Below are 15,468 nucleotides of genomic sequence, written 5' to 3' on the forward strand. Positions count from 1 at the left end.
GTGTGTGTGTGTGTGTGAAAGAGAAAGGGAGTAAGTGATTGTTTATTATAAGATGACAAGGCTGATAAACAGATGGAGAGGAGAGGAGGAGAGAGGAGAGGAGAGGAGAGGAGAGGAGAGGAGAGGAGAAGAGAGGAGAGGAGAGGAGAGGAGAGGAGAGGAGAGGAGAGGAGAGGAGAGGAGAGGAGAGGAGAGGAGAGGAGAGGAGAGGAGAGGAGAGGAGAGGAGAGGAGAGGAGAGGAGAGGAGAGGAGAGAGGAGAGGAGAGGAGGATAGGAGAGGAGAGGAGAGGAGGAGAGAGGAGAGGAGAGGAGAGGAGAGGAGAGGAGAGGATAGGAGAGGAGAGGAGAGGAGAGGAGAGGAGAGGAGAGGAGAGGAGAGGAGAGGAGGAGAAAGACAGTGAGGGGAGGAGAGAAGGAGGCTGGGTGTGAGTTCTCTCGAGTTGATGTCTGCTGGATGAACCTCCACAGGGCTCCGAGGACTGCAGCTCGGACTGAGCACACAGCTAATGGGCCCTGCTACTTGTGAGCAATGCTGTGTGTGTGTGTGTGTGTGTCTGGGTGTGCAACTGCCTGTTTGTACGTCTGTGTGTGTGTGCTTTATGATGTGTGTGTCACTGAGTACATTTGTGCATATATCCACGTGTTTGTGTGAGTGTGTGTGTGTGTGTGCGTAATCACGCCTGCGTTCTCTCTCCTGCCGTGGCGTAGGATCTTAATTAAGTGCGGGAGGGGGGCGGAGCAGCTGGCGGGAGGCGTGGGGGCCAGGAAACATCTGCAGGGGGGCACAGGAACACACACTCACGTTGTAACAGACACACACATACTGTAACACACACACACAGCAACACATACACACTTACACACACAGACAGTCACACACACATGCACACACACACACCCAGGGGAACACATCACAGAGTTCTGCCACCCTTCCAGGGGGACCGTCTCCATGGTAACCAGGGACCAGTCATGTCAGCCGTCACGGAAAGAGGGGTGACAGGGAGAGGGGGGGAGAGGGAAAGAGAGAGAAGAAGAAAGAGAGCGAAACAACAGGCAGAGACCGAAAGAGAGAAAGAGAGAGAGAGAGAGAGAGAGAGAGAGAGAGAGAGAGAGAGAGAGAGAGAGAGAGAGAGAGAGAGAGAGAGAGAGATTGTACGTGGACGCAGATATACGACACAACATGAGATTTATATTCATAAATCAATATCTGTGTTTCATGAGCTTATGGAGGCTATTGATCTGGAGGTCAGGACTGGACAACCTGCTTGACCTATGAACCTCATAAAAGCAGAATATCTCTTCCTAAAGCTGTACAAACACATACACACACATCACACACTCCGAAAAGGCACTCACATACACATACACGAAACATCAAATCAAACCCAACACTCTCAGGACAGATCCAGGCACACATAAGCCTGTAGGATCTTCACGGGAGAATAAGAGCTGAACTTCGTCTTTGAACTATGTCCTACTTCCTCTGGCCATTAGACTTGAGCGTTGAGTCTGTTTCACCACATACAAGTGTGCTGAAGTTAACCATTTGGTTTCGTTCAATTGACTTACCAATGCAGAGGAAACACCTTTATAGATCAGTCAAGAGTGGAGCACTCTACACACTCAGAAATGATACAGTGTTGGATTGTCCAACCAGATCATACCTTTCCTTTCTATGTACTATGGTAGAGGAGTGTTACTGATCACCTCGATCACCAAGACCCAGTTAAATCCAAGTGCTCACTCTGTGACACACAAATCCCCTAATGTGATTTCATAATTAATATATTGCCCTTCTAACACATGAAGAGTGAGCTCTGTTCTTGTATATGTATGTATGTATGTATGTATGTGTGTGTGTGTGTGTGTGTGTGTGTGTTTGTGTGTTACTGATGTGTGTCAGCCATCAATAATGCAAAGTCTTGGTTCTCTCTTCATCAAAGCTAAGACACTCTACTGTTCTACATAATGAACACACACACACATGCCAGAGACACATACACACACAAACACACTCATCTGGGTCAGACACCGGGTGTGCCATCTTGAAGGCTCAAAGTCAGCTAAGCTAAGCCTTATTGAAACTTTGGAACCCCAGATGTATTTGGAGTAGACATGTATTCAAAAACAGAGTTCTCCTGGTTCATACATCAGGTTTGCCAAAGGTCCAGTGCGGAATTCCAAACCACCTCCACTACGCTGGAACACTGATGATGGTTATTTTGCTGCAGAGGTTCGATTCCCTTTAAAATGAGCTGGGTTAGTGAGAAGTCTCTCCAGATCGTAATGAAACGGATTAAATAGAGTCTGCATGACAGGAGGTATGAAGCTATTTATAGAGTTCTGAAACAGAGAAGAAGGGCTGTGAAAACACATAGAGACACACAGACACACACACACACAGACACACACACACACTGACGACCATGCTGAGGCGTATCAGTCTTGGAGTCCTGGAGTGAAGGTAGGAGTGTGTGCGTGTGTGTGCGCGTGTGTGTGTGTGTTTGTAAAGCTGCTAATGATAAGACTGGATGGTATGGAGGCTCCAGCTTCGTCCACTAATTACCTTAAAAGCTCTTCACACACTTTCCCTTGTCAACAGACGTATATGTGTGTGTGTGTGTGTGTGTGTGTCTGTGTGTCTGTTTGTCTCAGAAAAAGGGATCATTCTCATAAGAGATAGCCCTTGAAACAGACAGCAAAGCAGTGATGATACTGACACACACACACACACACACACAGTGCAGCAGGGTGCTTTACCATGTCACAGTACTCATTAGAAACAGGAGAATCCTATGTCACTCACGCCACCACCCACACACACACAAACCCACACACACACTGCTGGATGTCTGCTTTTATGTGCTGGACTTGAGGCTGAGCATCTCTACAGAGCAATCACTGACCGTAGATTTGTGTGTGTGTGTGTGTGTCTGTGTGCGAGAGAGAGAGAGAGAGAGAGAGAGAGAGAGAGAGAGCAAGAGAGAGAGAGAGAGAGAGAGAGAGAGAGAGAGAGAGAGAGAGAGAGAGAGCAAGAGAGAGAGAGAGAGAGAGAGAGAGAGAGAGAGAGAGAGAGAGAGAGAGAGAGAGAGAGAGAGAGAGAGAGAGAGAGAGAGAGAGAGAGAGAGAGAGAGAGAGAGAGAGAGAGCAGTAGGGGGTCAGTGTCAGGATCAGGGTTGACACTCTTTCCCTGGAGACTCCTCGCCTGCCAATAGATTAAGGAGGCAAAAGGGGTCAACTCCAATAGCTGCCACACACACACACACACACTCACACACCTACATACAGACACACACACACACTTACACACATACACCCACCAGGAAGCCAATAACTGCAGCCATTATTGAGCCGGCCAGGTCCAAGTTCTGACAAGGTCCTCAATTAACCCTTTAATTCCCCAGTGTGTGAGGATGCTCTTTAGAAACAGCTAACGAAGCTGAATGTGTGAAGGCTTCGGGGGGCTTGGGAAGGAGGAGGAGAGAGACACACACACACACAGACACACACACACTTACAAAGACACACATCCCTGTCAGCAAGTTGGTCATTCCACAAAGATGAGCGAGTACTGTCTATCTACACCGCCTACACTCCCATTTAGAGCACCAACCATTGTGTGTGTGTGTGTGTGTGTGTGTGTGAGCGAGTGGCGAGGCAAACGCGGAGAAAATAATTACCCTCTGCCTCCAACAGCTGGTTTGTTCATAAACACGCAATTAGGATTTCACGGCAGTCCATTATACACACACACACACACATAAATACACGCACCCACACACACAGAACGTTCAGCCACGGCAGGGTCACTGCAAACATCTTAACCACTCTAGCACTGCTAAGACCTGGCGGCTCATTGCTGCTCCCTGATTGGCTTGGCAGCTCCTCAATAAGGATTCAATTAGGCCCTAGGATGCAAGAGGGGCAGTGTGTGTGTGTGAGAGAGAGCGAAAGAGAGAGAAAGAGAGAGAGAGAGAGAGAGAGAGAGAGAGAGAGAGAGGGAGCAATACAGCCACACCTGACCAGTCCAGACCAATCTGGACTGAATCAAACCAGTCCAGTTCAGTCTAGACCAGACCAAACCAGACCGGTCTGGACTGAATCAAACCATTTCAGTTTGTTCACCCCGGCTTTCCATTGTACTGAGCCCTATTCCTCTACACTCCAAGGAAAGTTCACGTCATTCAGCTCATGTACCTCAAACCCACTCTGACAGACCCTCAGGAACACAGGAACACAGAGCTCATTGTGAATTGTGTGTTTTAACAAAGTAAGAAGCATGCAACGTAGTACAAACACACACACACACATTTGCACACACGTACATGCCGTCCACGCAGACACTAACATAATAAAGTCACACAAAGGCACGAGCACAGGCACGCACACACAGACACGCACGCACGCACATAGAGACACGCGCACACATAGACACACACACGCGCACACACAAAAGGATCTCTCTCCAGCAGTCCCCCTTACACACATCCCTTGGTTCTTGTTTCATCTAAGGCTCTCTTTTGTCCTCCCTCTCTCCCTCTCTCCCCTCTCTGACTCCCTCTCTCCTCCCTCTCTCTTTGCCTGTCTGCTCTCTCTCACCAGTGACCCCCCCCCCCCCCCCCGCCCCCCACCCCCCCTGTCCATCTGGGCCCGTCAACCAAAGAACCTTTCACACCACAGAGAGGCTCTCCGCGTCCCAGCGTCCCCGTGACAGGCCAACAAAGATGACATCATAATCCTGGGCCCCCAGCGGCCAGGATGAATGGACGGAGGGGAGGAGTCCTGGGGAGAGCCAGGGAAAAAAAAAAAGCACGCACAAATACACACGCACACACAAGGACACGTACACACGCACATGCACGCACACACACACAAGCATACACACAGACGCACACACACACAGGCAAGGGGGCTGGGCTTTGGGGGCAAAGGCAGGGGCGGGGCATGAACCAGGAAGTAGGAAGAGACTCAATGGGAGAGAGAGAGAGAGAAAGAGAGAGAGAGAGAGAGAGAGAGAGAGAGAGAGAGAGAGAGAGAGAGAGAGAGAGAGAGAGAGAGAGAGAGAGAGAGAGAGAGAGAGAGAGAGAGAGAGAGAGAGAGAGAGAGAGAGAAAGTATGTTTGACACTGTTGCTGGTTTGAGGGTGGGAGGGACATGGAGCGGGGGAGGAATGGAGGGGAAGTAGAGAGCAGGGCTTGGAGGAAGAGAGCAGGACAGACAGAGAAGGAGGGAAGGAGGGACAGAGGGATGGTGGAGAGAGAGGGGGGGGGGTGTTTCCAGGCTGACAGATGTGTGGCAGACATCTCCCAGCCTCTGAGCCTCAACACTGCTCCACAGGAGGCCCCAGTGCATTATGGGAGTTGTGTCCCAGCAGGAGCCATGTCAGCAGCCTGCAGGTGCACGGCCCCCTGGGAAACACGCATCACAGCCCAGCGCTGCTCCGTCCTGGGAGCGGAGGCTGTGAAGGTTTGTGAACTTGATTGTTGTACCTGAATGGAATCACACACACACACACACACAACACACCTGTGGGCCCAGACCATGTAATCAACACGTTATCATACGTGATGAAACTAAACCCATGATTTTCCCGTGCTCCAGTCAAACGGCCAAGCTGGGATTCATGACATAGGCCTGTTGCTTTTATATCTGGACCATTGCCAACTGGTTCACCTGTTGACCGGCTCACTGTGCTCCAGATGGCCAGTCAACTACTACACACACACACACACACACACACACAAACACATACACAGTACAGTCAGAAACATTTGGAATAGACAAACTTTAGAGCTAGTTCCTCTCTTCCCATATCTTCTCTCCTCTCAACTCCCCTCCCTGGTTGTCTGTTCCAGAGGTAACCTTTTCGCTTTCATTTCACGTCGTACCTCTCTCCTCTCCTCTCCCCTCTCTGCTGTCCTCTCTCAGCTCCTCTCTCCTCTCCTCTCTGAGCGGGGAGCATCAAAGAGTACTGGGCCTCTACAGGACCCCCTGCTAGGCCCCTCCTCCTCCGCCTCCTCCTCCCCCCACCCCTCCCCCACCCCCCTGCCAGCACAGAGGCCGCCTCACCTCCCCCACCTCCACTAACCCCCCCTCCCACCTCGCTCCAAGCCGAACCTCTGCAGCCCCATGCTGACTACACACACTGACAACAGGCTGGCAACAACAGTGTGTATGTGTGTGTGTGTGTGTGTGTGTGTGTGTGTGTGTGTGTGTGTGTGTGTGTGTGTGTGTGTGTGTGTGTGACAGAAAAAAAGGCAAGACAGGAAACCGTGGAGGAAGAGGTTGATGAAGCACTTGATTATCAAAGCTTCCTCTGAGATGTCAACGTAACTCCAGTAAAGGACTGAGGTTTAGACGCACACGCCCGCTCCCAGACACACAGCCAGGCAGGTATAATGAAGCCTGGTAACAGCAGCAGCAGCAGTGGTAGGGCACCGTCTCCAGTACAGAGGGCAGCATCACTCTGCTGCATGAATATCAAAAAGCTCCCTCGCTTCTGTGACCTTGAGATTAATATTTAAACACACACACACACACAGGGGTACACACAGAGAGGCACACCCACATATGAACACACACGTACACCAAAAAACACACATCCGTCACGCACGCGCCGGCACGTGCGACACGCACACACAGCCATTGATGAACTGAAGTCGCTGCTGTTTTTTTCTCTCGCCGTCTTTTTCCCCCCTCCAGATTTGATGGCGTCTCTTCCACCCTATGTTTCTTCCCTCTCTTCTATATATTTTTCTACCTTCTTTCTTTCCTTCGTTCCTTCCGTCTTTGCTTCCTAGCTTCTTTCCTTCTTTCCTTCCAGCCGTTTGTCTATCCCAGGGGGTTTATATCTCGGACGGTGTGTGTGTCTCCGCGTGTGTAATTCTGCGTGTGTGTGTGTCTCCGCATGTGCGCGTGTGTCTGTGTGTGTGCATGTTTCTGCCACTCCAGCTCAGGAGTTCTATTGAAAGACAGTAGAGAATATAAAACAGCCTGTAGAAACTAAACAGAAACCAGCCAGTAGACACCATCCAGTGGGAACTCAGCCGAAAGCAGCCAGTAAGAACCAGCCAGTCAGGGTAACCAATCAGGGTAATTGTGCGGGTGCTGCCGTGAGGGATGGCGCTGCCCGCGGTCGCCGTGACTACCATGAATCACAGCCAGCCTCTTGCCGGCCCTCCGCCCCACCGCCATAAAACGTAAGATGGAGATGAAAAATGCTGCAATTAAGAGATTTGATTTCTGCTCTACCCTCCTGTCTCTTACTCCCGGCATTCAACTAGCATACACACACAAACACAGACGCACACAAACACAGACACACACACACACACACACATGAACACAGACACACACATGCATTAGCCACAACCACATACTCGATCCTCCTCTCCCTTCCCACCAGCACCCTCCCAGCACACATACACACCCAGATGCATAGGAATGGTAATTCCCCGCTTGTAGGCATAATATGCATCAGCTCCAAGCGTTAGTGTTGGGGGCAGCTAGGCCAGAGGAGTGACTGATGAGGGTTAGGAACGGAAGAGATCTGGACAGCTGTGTGCTGTGTGTGTGTGTGCGCGCGCGTGTGTGTGTGCACGTGTTTTGGGTGTGTGTAAATAAGAGCAGTATTAATACAGGTCTCTAGGGGGCGATGTGGTCCTGAGTGTGTTATGGGGCGCCACACACACATACCGTCCATTAAGAACCACACACTCATTAATCCTGCCCAGCTCCACTTGTTTCACACACACAGGAAATCATGGGCTAGGTAAACACAGAGCAGCTGTGATCCATCACACACACACATACACACACGCACGCACACACACAAACAAACAAAAACACACACATTCACACAAGCACAGAATGTGGCTGCAGCTCACCATATTTATACTTTGGGAGAATGGAAACCATGTGACATGTCCAGGGTGTGAGGTCATTGGTCACCTTGGGGTCATGCAGGGTTCAGGAAGAGGTCAAGCAGGGGTCATGCTGGGGTCATGCAAGGTGTGAGTGGAGAATAGCGAGGAACAACAATCTTCTGACCTAATCTCAGATGATCACAATACAGGAACAAACACTAAAGCTGGAAAAGACACACACACACATGGAAAGGAGAGACCCTTACCATGGCAGACCCCCACAATGCCGCCAGCCCCCTCCACACACACACACTTCTCTCTCTCTTTTTCTTGTGTGTTTCAGAGTTAGACCGTGCAGTCCTGGACTGTGAACAAATTATAAATTATAAATCACAGTGAGAGGAGAGAGATAGACAGAGAGAGAGAGAGAGAGAGAGAGAGAGAGAGAGAGAGAGAGAGAGAGAGAGAGGGAGGGGAAGGACGGGATGGAGGCAAGGCAGGAGCAGAGAGGATGCACGGTAGAGTCTGGACTGGGGCCGAGGGCAGATGAGACCGAGGGAGGGAGGGAGGGAGAGAGAGGGAGAGAGAGAGAGAGAGAGAGAGAGAGAGAGAGAGAGAGAGAGAGAGAGAGAGAGGCGGTAGAGAGGTGAGAGGAAACATAGGGAGAGCCTCCTCTCCCCCCCCCCCCCCCACACACACACACACTCCTCCCAGTGGGGGGTCCTCTCCCTCTCACTGTCTGCGTGTCTGCCTCCCAGCCAGGTGATTTATCAGAGATGCAAAGAGCATGCAGAAACAATCTTTATTACATCCATTTCCTGCCTGTCAGCCGGGATCATGTAGGCTGTTCATTAAAGGCTGGGCGCAGGTGAGGAGGAGGCCTCCCGACGGCCTGATAGATTGTCTGCTCCCCCGCCGTGACAGGGGGCTGGATGGCTGCAGCAGCAGGGGGTGGGGTTTGGTGGGAGGGGGGGGGGGGGGCGGTGGAGGGGGAGGGGGTGGGGGTACCGACTCACTCCACCCCCCACCCCCCACACACACCTCTCCTCCTCCATGTCCCTGTCGGACAGATTTTTACATGGCCGACAGTGTCGTCGTAGCTGCCGAACACAGACACCCCTTCACGCCGTGAAGCTGAACGCACACGCACGCGACTGGTGAGCGCCAGGCACGCACACGCAAACATAAACATGCATACACACATGAGCACACGCGCCGGATGCGTGCGCGCACGCAGCCGTACAGATTGGAGGCGGCGGGGTGCATGTGATTGAGCTCTGTGGAGACCAAGAGCCAGACCCGGGGAGAGGGATGGAGGGAGAGGGAGGATGGGAGGAGAGGGGGGACAGAGGGAGAGATGGGGGGAGAGGGAGGGATGGGGGGAGAGGGGGGAGAGAGGGAGAGATGGGGGGAGAGGGGGAGAGAGGGAGAGATGGGGGAGAGGGAGAGATGGGGGGAGAGGGGGAGAGAGGGAGAGATGGGGGAGAGGGAGAGATGGGGGGAGAGAGGGAGAGATGGGGGGAGAGGGGGAGAGAGGGAGAGATGGGGGAGAGGGAGAGATGGGGGAGAGAGGGAGAGATGGGGGGAGAGGGAGGAGAGAGGGAGAGATGGGGGGAGAACAGTGGAGAGGGAAGAAAAGGAGGGAAGGAAGGAAGGAAGGAAGGAAGGAAGGAAGGAAGGAAGGAAGGAAGGAAGGAAGGAAGGAAGGAAGGAAGGAAGGAAGGGAGAGTCTCGCTCGCTTCAGGTAAAATTATTCATTTCATTGTGATATCTGAATCAATAAGCATTGATTCAAAGGTGTCTAAAGGTAATGTGTGTGTACATGATCCTTCTGGTCTCTGCCTCACTCTGAGAAAGAGGGGACGGGGGAGAGAGAGAAATGAGGGAGATGTCATCCACTGCCTCTATCTTCTGCAGCATCCACACACATTATTTTCTTCCACCGAAAGCTAATCATCATCATCTCCATCATCATCGTCATAATAATCACTATCATTATCATCATCATCATCATCAACTCCTCCTCCAGCTCCCTCTCCCCCTACACCTCCTCCTCCTCCCCACCCCCTTCCTTCCTCCGTCTCTCTCCACATCCTCCTTCTCCTCCTTCTTTCTCCTCCCTCTCCTTCTCCGCCCTCATTTTCCTACCCATCCCCCTTCATCCTCCCTCTCCCTCTCCCCCACCTCCTCCTGCCCGCCTTCCTCATCCTCCTCATCCCTCCCCCCTCGTCCCCCCTCCTCTGCCTGTGAGGCGGGACTCACCGTCATCGATGATGCTGACCACCACCCCCCTCCCGGAGATGTTGCTCTTCCACACAGGCATGATGTTCAGGTCAAACACACTGGAGCTGTCCTGGCCCTGCTTGTACTGGACACACACACACACACAGACACATGTTGGAGTTCTGTGTCTTAAAAATCCCAACATAGACAATGGTCCTTCAATACCCTCCCTCCCTCCCTTCCTCTCTCTCTCTGTCTCTCTCTGTCTCTCTCTGTCTCTCTCTCTCTCTCTCTGTCTCTCTCTCTCCCTCTCTCCCTATCTCTCTCCCTGTCTCTCTCCCTTTCTCTTTCTCTCTCTCTCTCTCTCTCTCTCTCTCTCTCTCTCTCTCTCTCTCTCTCCCCCTCTCTCCCTCTCTCCCTCTCTCTCTCTCCCTCCCTCTCTCTTTCCCTCCCTCGTCGTCTCCCTGCACCCGTCCTCCCTCTCCTCTCGGGTATCCCTCCCAAGTCCAAACCCACCTGTCAAAACCAAACAAGCCTGCGCAAAATGTCAACCTGCCTCAAGATATTCAGCGTGTTTGGAGATATTTTAATTGTTGTTATCGATGGAGGGCGGAATGGAGAGAGATATGAGAGGAGAAAACGAGAAGTGAAGAGAAAAAGGGTAGCGAGAGGGGGATGAATAGAGAGAGGGGAGCTCATATGTATGAGTGTAACTAAGCACGGTGGATAAAGAGCCCTCCTCTGGGGGGAAGTGTGTGTGTCTGTGTGTGTGTTTGTGGTTTTGGTGTGCGTGTGGTTTGAGTGTGTGTATGTGTGTGTGTGTGTGGTCACTGGGGAGCAGCACTGCTTTGTAGCGGCAGCAGAAGAAAAGGCCTGTCAGATGAATAGAGCAGCGTCCACTGGAGAAGTGGCGGTGGCCCGAGGGAATACACACACTCACTCACACACTCACGTACACACACACACACACACTCACGTACACACACACACTCACCCACTCACATACACACACACGTTTATACGACGCACGCATGCACACAGTCAAACACACACTCACACACCCTCACACACCCTCACACACCCACACACACACACACACAACCGCAATGCACACACCACACGCACAGCACACACAATGCACTTGCTACACACACACTCCATAAAGGGCATGGGGTGTGCGTGCGGGTGATATAGACCCACCAGTTCCCATTGCCTCGGCCACAGAGGGTCATTAAAGGTGAGGGGCTGCTCCTGCTGTTCCTTAGTCCCCTGGATCTGGTCCTGGATCTGGTCCTGGTGCTGGTCTTGGATCTGGTCCTGGATCTGGTCCTGGATCTGGTCCTGGATCTTGTCCTGGTGCTGGTCCTGGATCTGGTCCTGGATCTGGTCCTGGATCTTTTCTTGGTGCTGGTCTTGGATCTGGTCCTGGATCTGGTCCTGGTCCTTGTTCTGGGTCTTAGTCTGGATGTTTTTGTCACTGACCTCTGTATCAACAGAGGAAGAGACATTTACCTTACTTTGAATGGTCCATTATGAGGCTTCATCGTGTTTGTCCAGTGTTTATCTACCTGGACTTGCATACATTTGTGTGTGTGTGTTGTGTTCCCTGAGACCAGGAAGTCCCACAACTCTAACCAATGGTGAAAGGCCTCCCAGAATGCCCCTCTCTCTGGTGATGTGGAATACTGCTGCCAGATTACCATATGATTAGCATATGATTAGCATATGATTAGCATGTCATTTTGGCAGCCTTGCTTGTGTTGATGTCTGTGGACTAGGTATCATGTCACTCAGACACTCACAGTCCTCTGTAGGTACATTACTTCATTCTCTCACTCACTCCCTTGCTTTAATACACCTTTCACACCCAAGGGAGGGAGGGGCGAGGGAGAAAGGAATAGAAGGAGCTACTTGATAGTACTCCATCACTCTTTCAATCTCTCCATCGCCCCCCCCCCCTTCTTCCTCTCTTCGTCCCTTATTTGAATCTCTCTCTCTCCCTCACTCACATACATCAGACCTTATCTCCCCCCTCCCCCTCCATCTCTTTAATCTCTCCCCCTCTCTGTCTTCCTCCTTACTTTTTTCCTTTTCTCTCTTTTTTGTATTTTTTTCCTTCCCTCTATCTCTCCAGTATTCCCTGTCTCCCTCCCTCTTTCCCTCCTTCTTCCCCTCTCTCCCTCTCGCCCTCCCTCCCTCTCTCCCTCTTTCCCTCTCTCCCTCCCTCCCTCCCTCCCTCTCTCACTCTCTCTCTCCCTCTTTCCCTCCCTCCCTCCCTCCCTCCCTCCCTACCTACCTACATACCTCCCTCCCTCTCTCCCTCTCTCCCTCTCTCCCTCTCTCCCTCTCATTCTCCCTCCTCCCTCCCTCTCTCCTTCTTTCTCTACCTCTCTCCCTCACTCTCTCCCTCCCTCTCTCCCTCCCTCCCTCCCTCCCTCCCTCCCTCCCTCCCTCCCTCCCTCCCTCCCTCCCTCCCTCCCTCCCTCCCTCCCTCCCTCTCTCTCTCCTTCTCTCCCTCCCTCTCTCCCTCCCTCTCTCCCTCTCTCCCTCTCTCCCTCTCTCCCTCTCCTTCTCCCTCCTCCCTCCCTCTCTCCTTCTTTCTCTACCTCTCTCCCTCCCTCTCTCCCTCCCTTCCTCCCTCCCTCCCTCCCTCCCTCTCTCCTTCTCTCTCTCCCTCCCTCTCTCCCTCCCTCTCTCTCTCCTTCTCTCTCTCCCTCTCTCCATCGCTCTCTCCTGGCAGCAGTCTGGAGCAGAGTGAGGCATCGCCGTGGTGATGGAAGCACGTTCCTCTCTGCTCACTGCAGCACTACGTGAGTCATCAAACACTCACGCACACACACACTCACATTGACACGCATGCACGTGCGAGCGAGCGAGCACACACATGCACACGCGATACGTGCAGCGGTGCTCAGGCACACGTACGCACGCACACACTCAATCACTCTCCACATGCACACATGCTATACACCCCCCCCCCCCCCCCCCTCCGCTCTGCCCCCCTCCGTCACCAACAAACACACTCCCCGGGCAGTAAGAACTCACGTGTGTGTGTGTTCTGGTCCTTTCCTCTGACGATGCTACGCTTGTCTCTGTAGTGAGTGTGCTGTCTCTGGACCCACTTCACCTGAGACACACACACACACACATTCAAACACACGCACACGTGAAATGTATCAGAGAGATTTTGGTCGTTCGATGGCTCTTTTTGAAAATACTTCCAAGTCAGACTTCTTGGACACTTCACAAGCACTCACGCACGCACGCATGTAGGCACACACGCGCACACACACACACACACACACACGCTCATGGATAACGGTCATTAGAATGGACGGGTGGCTGTGTAGGAGGGCAGGGCAGGACAGAGGGATCAATACAGCTGATAGGGAGCTAATAGCACGGGCTAATGACACACTCACAAAGGAGTGTGTGTGTGTGCTTGTGTCTGGTGTGTGTGTGTGCGTCTGTGTGTGTTTGTGTGTTGTGTGATAGTGTGTGTGTGTGTGTGGGCAGGCATATGTGTGTGTGTAAATGTGCGTGTGTGTTAGAGTGTGTGTTAGAGTGTGTGTGCGTGAGTGTGTGTGTCGGACGTCTGGATGATGGATGTGTGGGTGTCCAAGGAGTCAGAGACCCAGACAGCCTTGTCACCTGACCTTAACCCTTGATTTCAAGACCCTCGTAGTGCCACCATGACACACACTCACTCTCACTCGCACACACACACACCTCTTCCGTCCTGTCTCGCAGCGAAAATGACAACGAGCCATTGTGATGCAAACTCCAGATCAAAACAAAAGATGCCACCTGAAGTTGGCATTTCACACATCACAATGCATCCCAGCTAAACGGAGAGAGAATGATAGGAGGAGAGAGAGCGAGAGAGAGAGAGAGAGAGAGAGAGAGAGAGAGAGAGAGAGAGAAAAGGAAGGAGGATGAATAGACAGAGGATCATGGAGACTGCTAGGATAAACAAACCTGTAGAAAACAAGCTTTCAAAAGGATAGAGGTAGGGGGGTGAGAGCAAAAAGGGTGAGCAAGCAGGACAGACTGACAGACAGACTTAGCCTGAGCGAAAACAGACAGAAAGAGAAACAAAGAGCGTGTGTGCATGTTGTATGTCTGTGAGTCAGCGAGTATGTGTGTGTGTTGTATGTGTGCGTGTGTGCGTGTGTTCCAGACCAGCTGCAGCCGTGCGATATGGACAGAGCAGACACCGGGAGAAGATATCACGGCTGACATTTCGGGCTCCGCTACGCCGCACGGCCCCCTGGGAAAGGAGCACCGACACTCGAGTCCCCCCTGCCAATCACACATGCGCCTGTCACTCTGCCCCTCCTCCTCCCTCTGCCCCTCCTCCTCCCTCTGCCCCTCCCCCTCGGTATGCCCCTCCCCCTCGGCATGCTCCTCCCCCTCCCCCTGGCCTCCCAACTGTCTTCCTGGACACCAAATCACACCGCGGACACACAAACAGCAAACGCATCCACGCACACGCACACACACACACACACTGTGAAAAGATTGGAAAGAGAAGATGAGATATGGAGCGAGAGAGAGGTGGGAGGTGAGAGGAGAAAGGGGGACGCTGGAGGGTGGAGAGCAAAGATAGAGAGAGTTGGCAGGAGAGAGAAAAGCCAGAGCGGAGTCGGAGAGAGACGCTAGACGGAGGGAGGAGAACGACGAAGGGAGGGAAAAGATGGGGGGCGAGGAGCGCGGACGGGCGAGGCGAGGTGGCGGAGAGAGGAAAGGGGGAGGGAGGGGAAGGGGACGGAGGGAGAGGAGGGGAGAGAGGTGAGGCAAACTGAGGCCGACCTGAACGGTTGGCAGAAAAACCGCACTCCAGCCCCCCCTCTCCCCCTTCCTCCTTCCTCCTCTCCCTGATCCGCCTCGCCCCCCTCCTCCAGCCAGCCAGCCCCCCACCCTCTTCCACCCCTCCTTGATCCCCCCTCTCCTCTCCCCTCCATTGTGTGAGCCTTCAGCAGTGCTCAGCCTGAGTGGCAGCTCGTCACAGATCAGCTGGCAGCTAAGGCCTAGTGGCAGGCCGTCCCGTCAGGCCAGGAAGGATCTAAGTGGGTTTATCACGGCGGGTGTGTGTGCCCGCCCGTGCTCGCGCGTGTGTGCGTGCGTGCGTGCGTGCCCGCGTCTGTGTGTGCAAGCGTGAGGGTGTGTGTGGAGGTGTACGTCGGCACTTGTCTGTGTGAGTGTGTGTGTGTGCGCGTGTGCGCGCTTATACGTGGGCGCATGTGTGTACGTGTGCGTGTGTGACTTTGCGTGTGCACGTGTGTCTGTGCGTGTGCTTGCGCGTGTGTGTGCGTGTACTTGTGTGTGTGTACTTGTGTGTGTGTGTGTAAGTAGGTTTATCAGGGCTTCTGAACGCCTC

General features: G+C 52.8%; 1 protein-coding gene across 1 annotated transcript in view; it reads right to left on the reverse strand.

The window, feature by feature from the left end:
• LOC146300916 (proprotein convertase subtilisin/kexin type 4-like) overlaps window positions 1-15,468 on the reverse strand; it is a 53,150-nt gene that overhangs the window by 30,882 nt on the left and 6,800 nt on the right. Inside the window, exons 3-5 of the mRNA XM_084669134.1 lie at window positions 13,134-13,215; window positions 11,289-11,572; window positions 10,128-10,233 (exon numbers count right to left, since the gene is read on the reverse strand). Of these exons, the coding sequence (XP_084525260.1) occupies window positions 10,128-10,233; window positions 11,289-11,572; window positions 13,134-13,215 (472 nt within the window). The remainder of the gene's footprint in view (window positions 1-10,127; window positions 10,234-11,288; window positions 11,573-13,133; window positions 13,216-15,468) is intronic.

Source organism: Hypomesus nipponensis, chromosome 2 (genome assembly GCF_054491055.1).
Source record: "Hypomesus nipponensis isolate SF chromosome 2, ASM5449105v1, whole genome shotgun sequence".
NCBI classification, from domain to species: Eukaryota; Metazoa; Chordata; class Actinopteri; order Osmeriformes; family Osmeridae; genus Hypomesus; species Hypomesus nipponensis.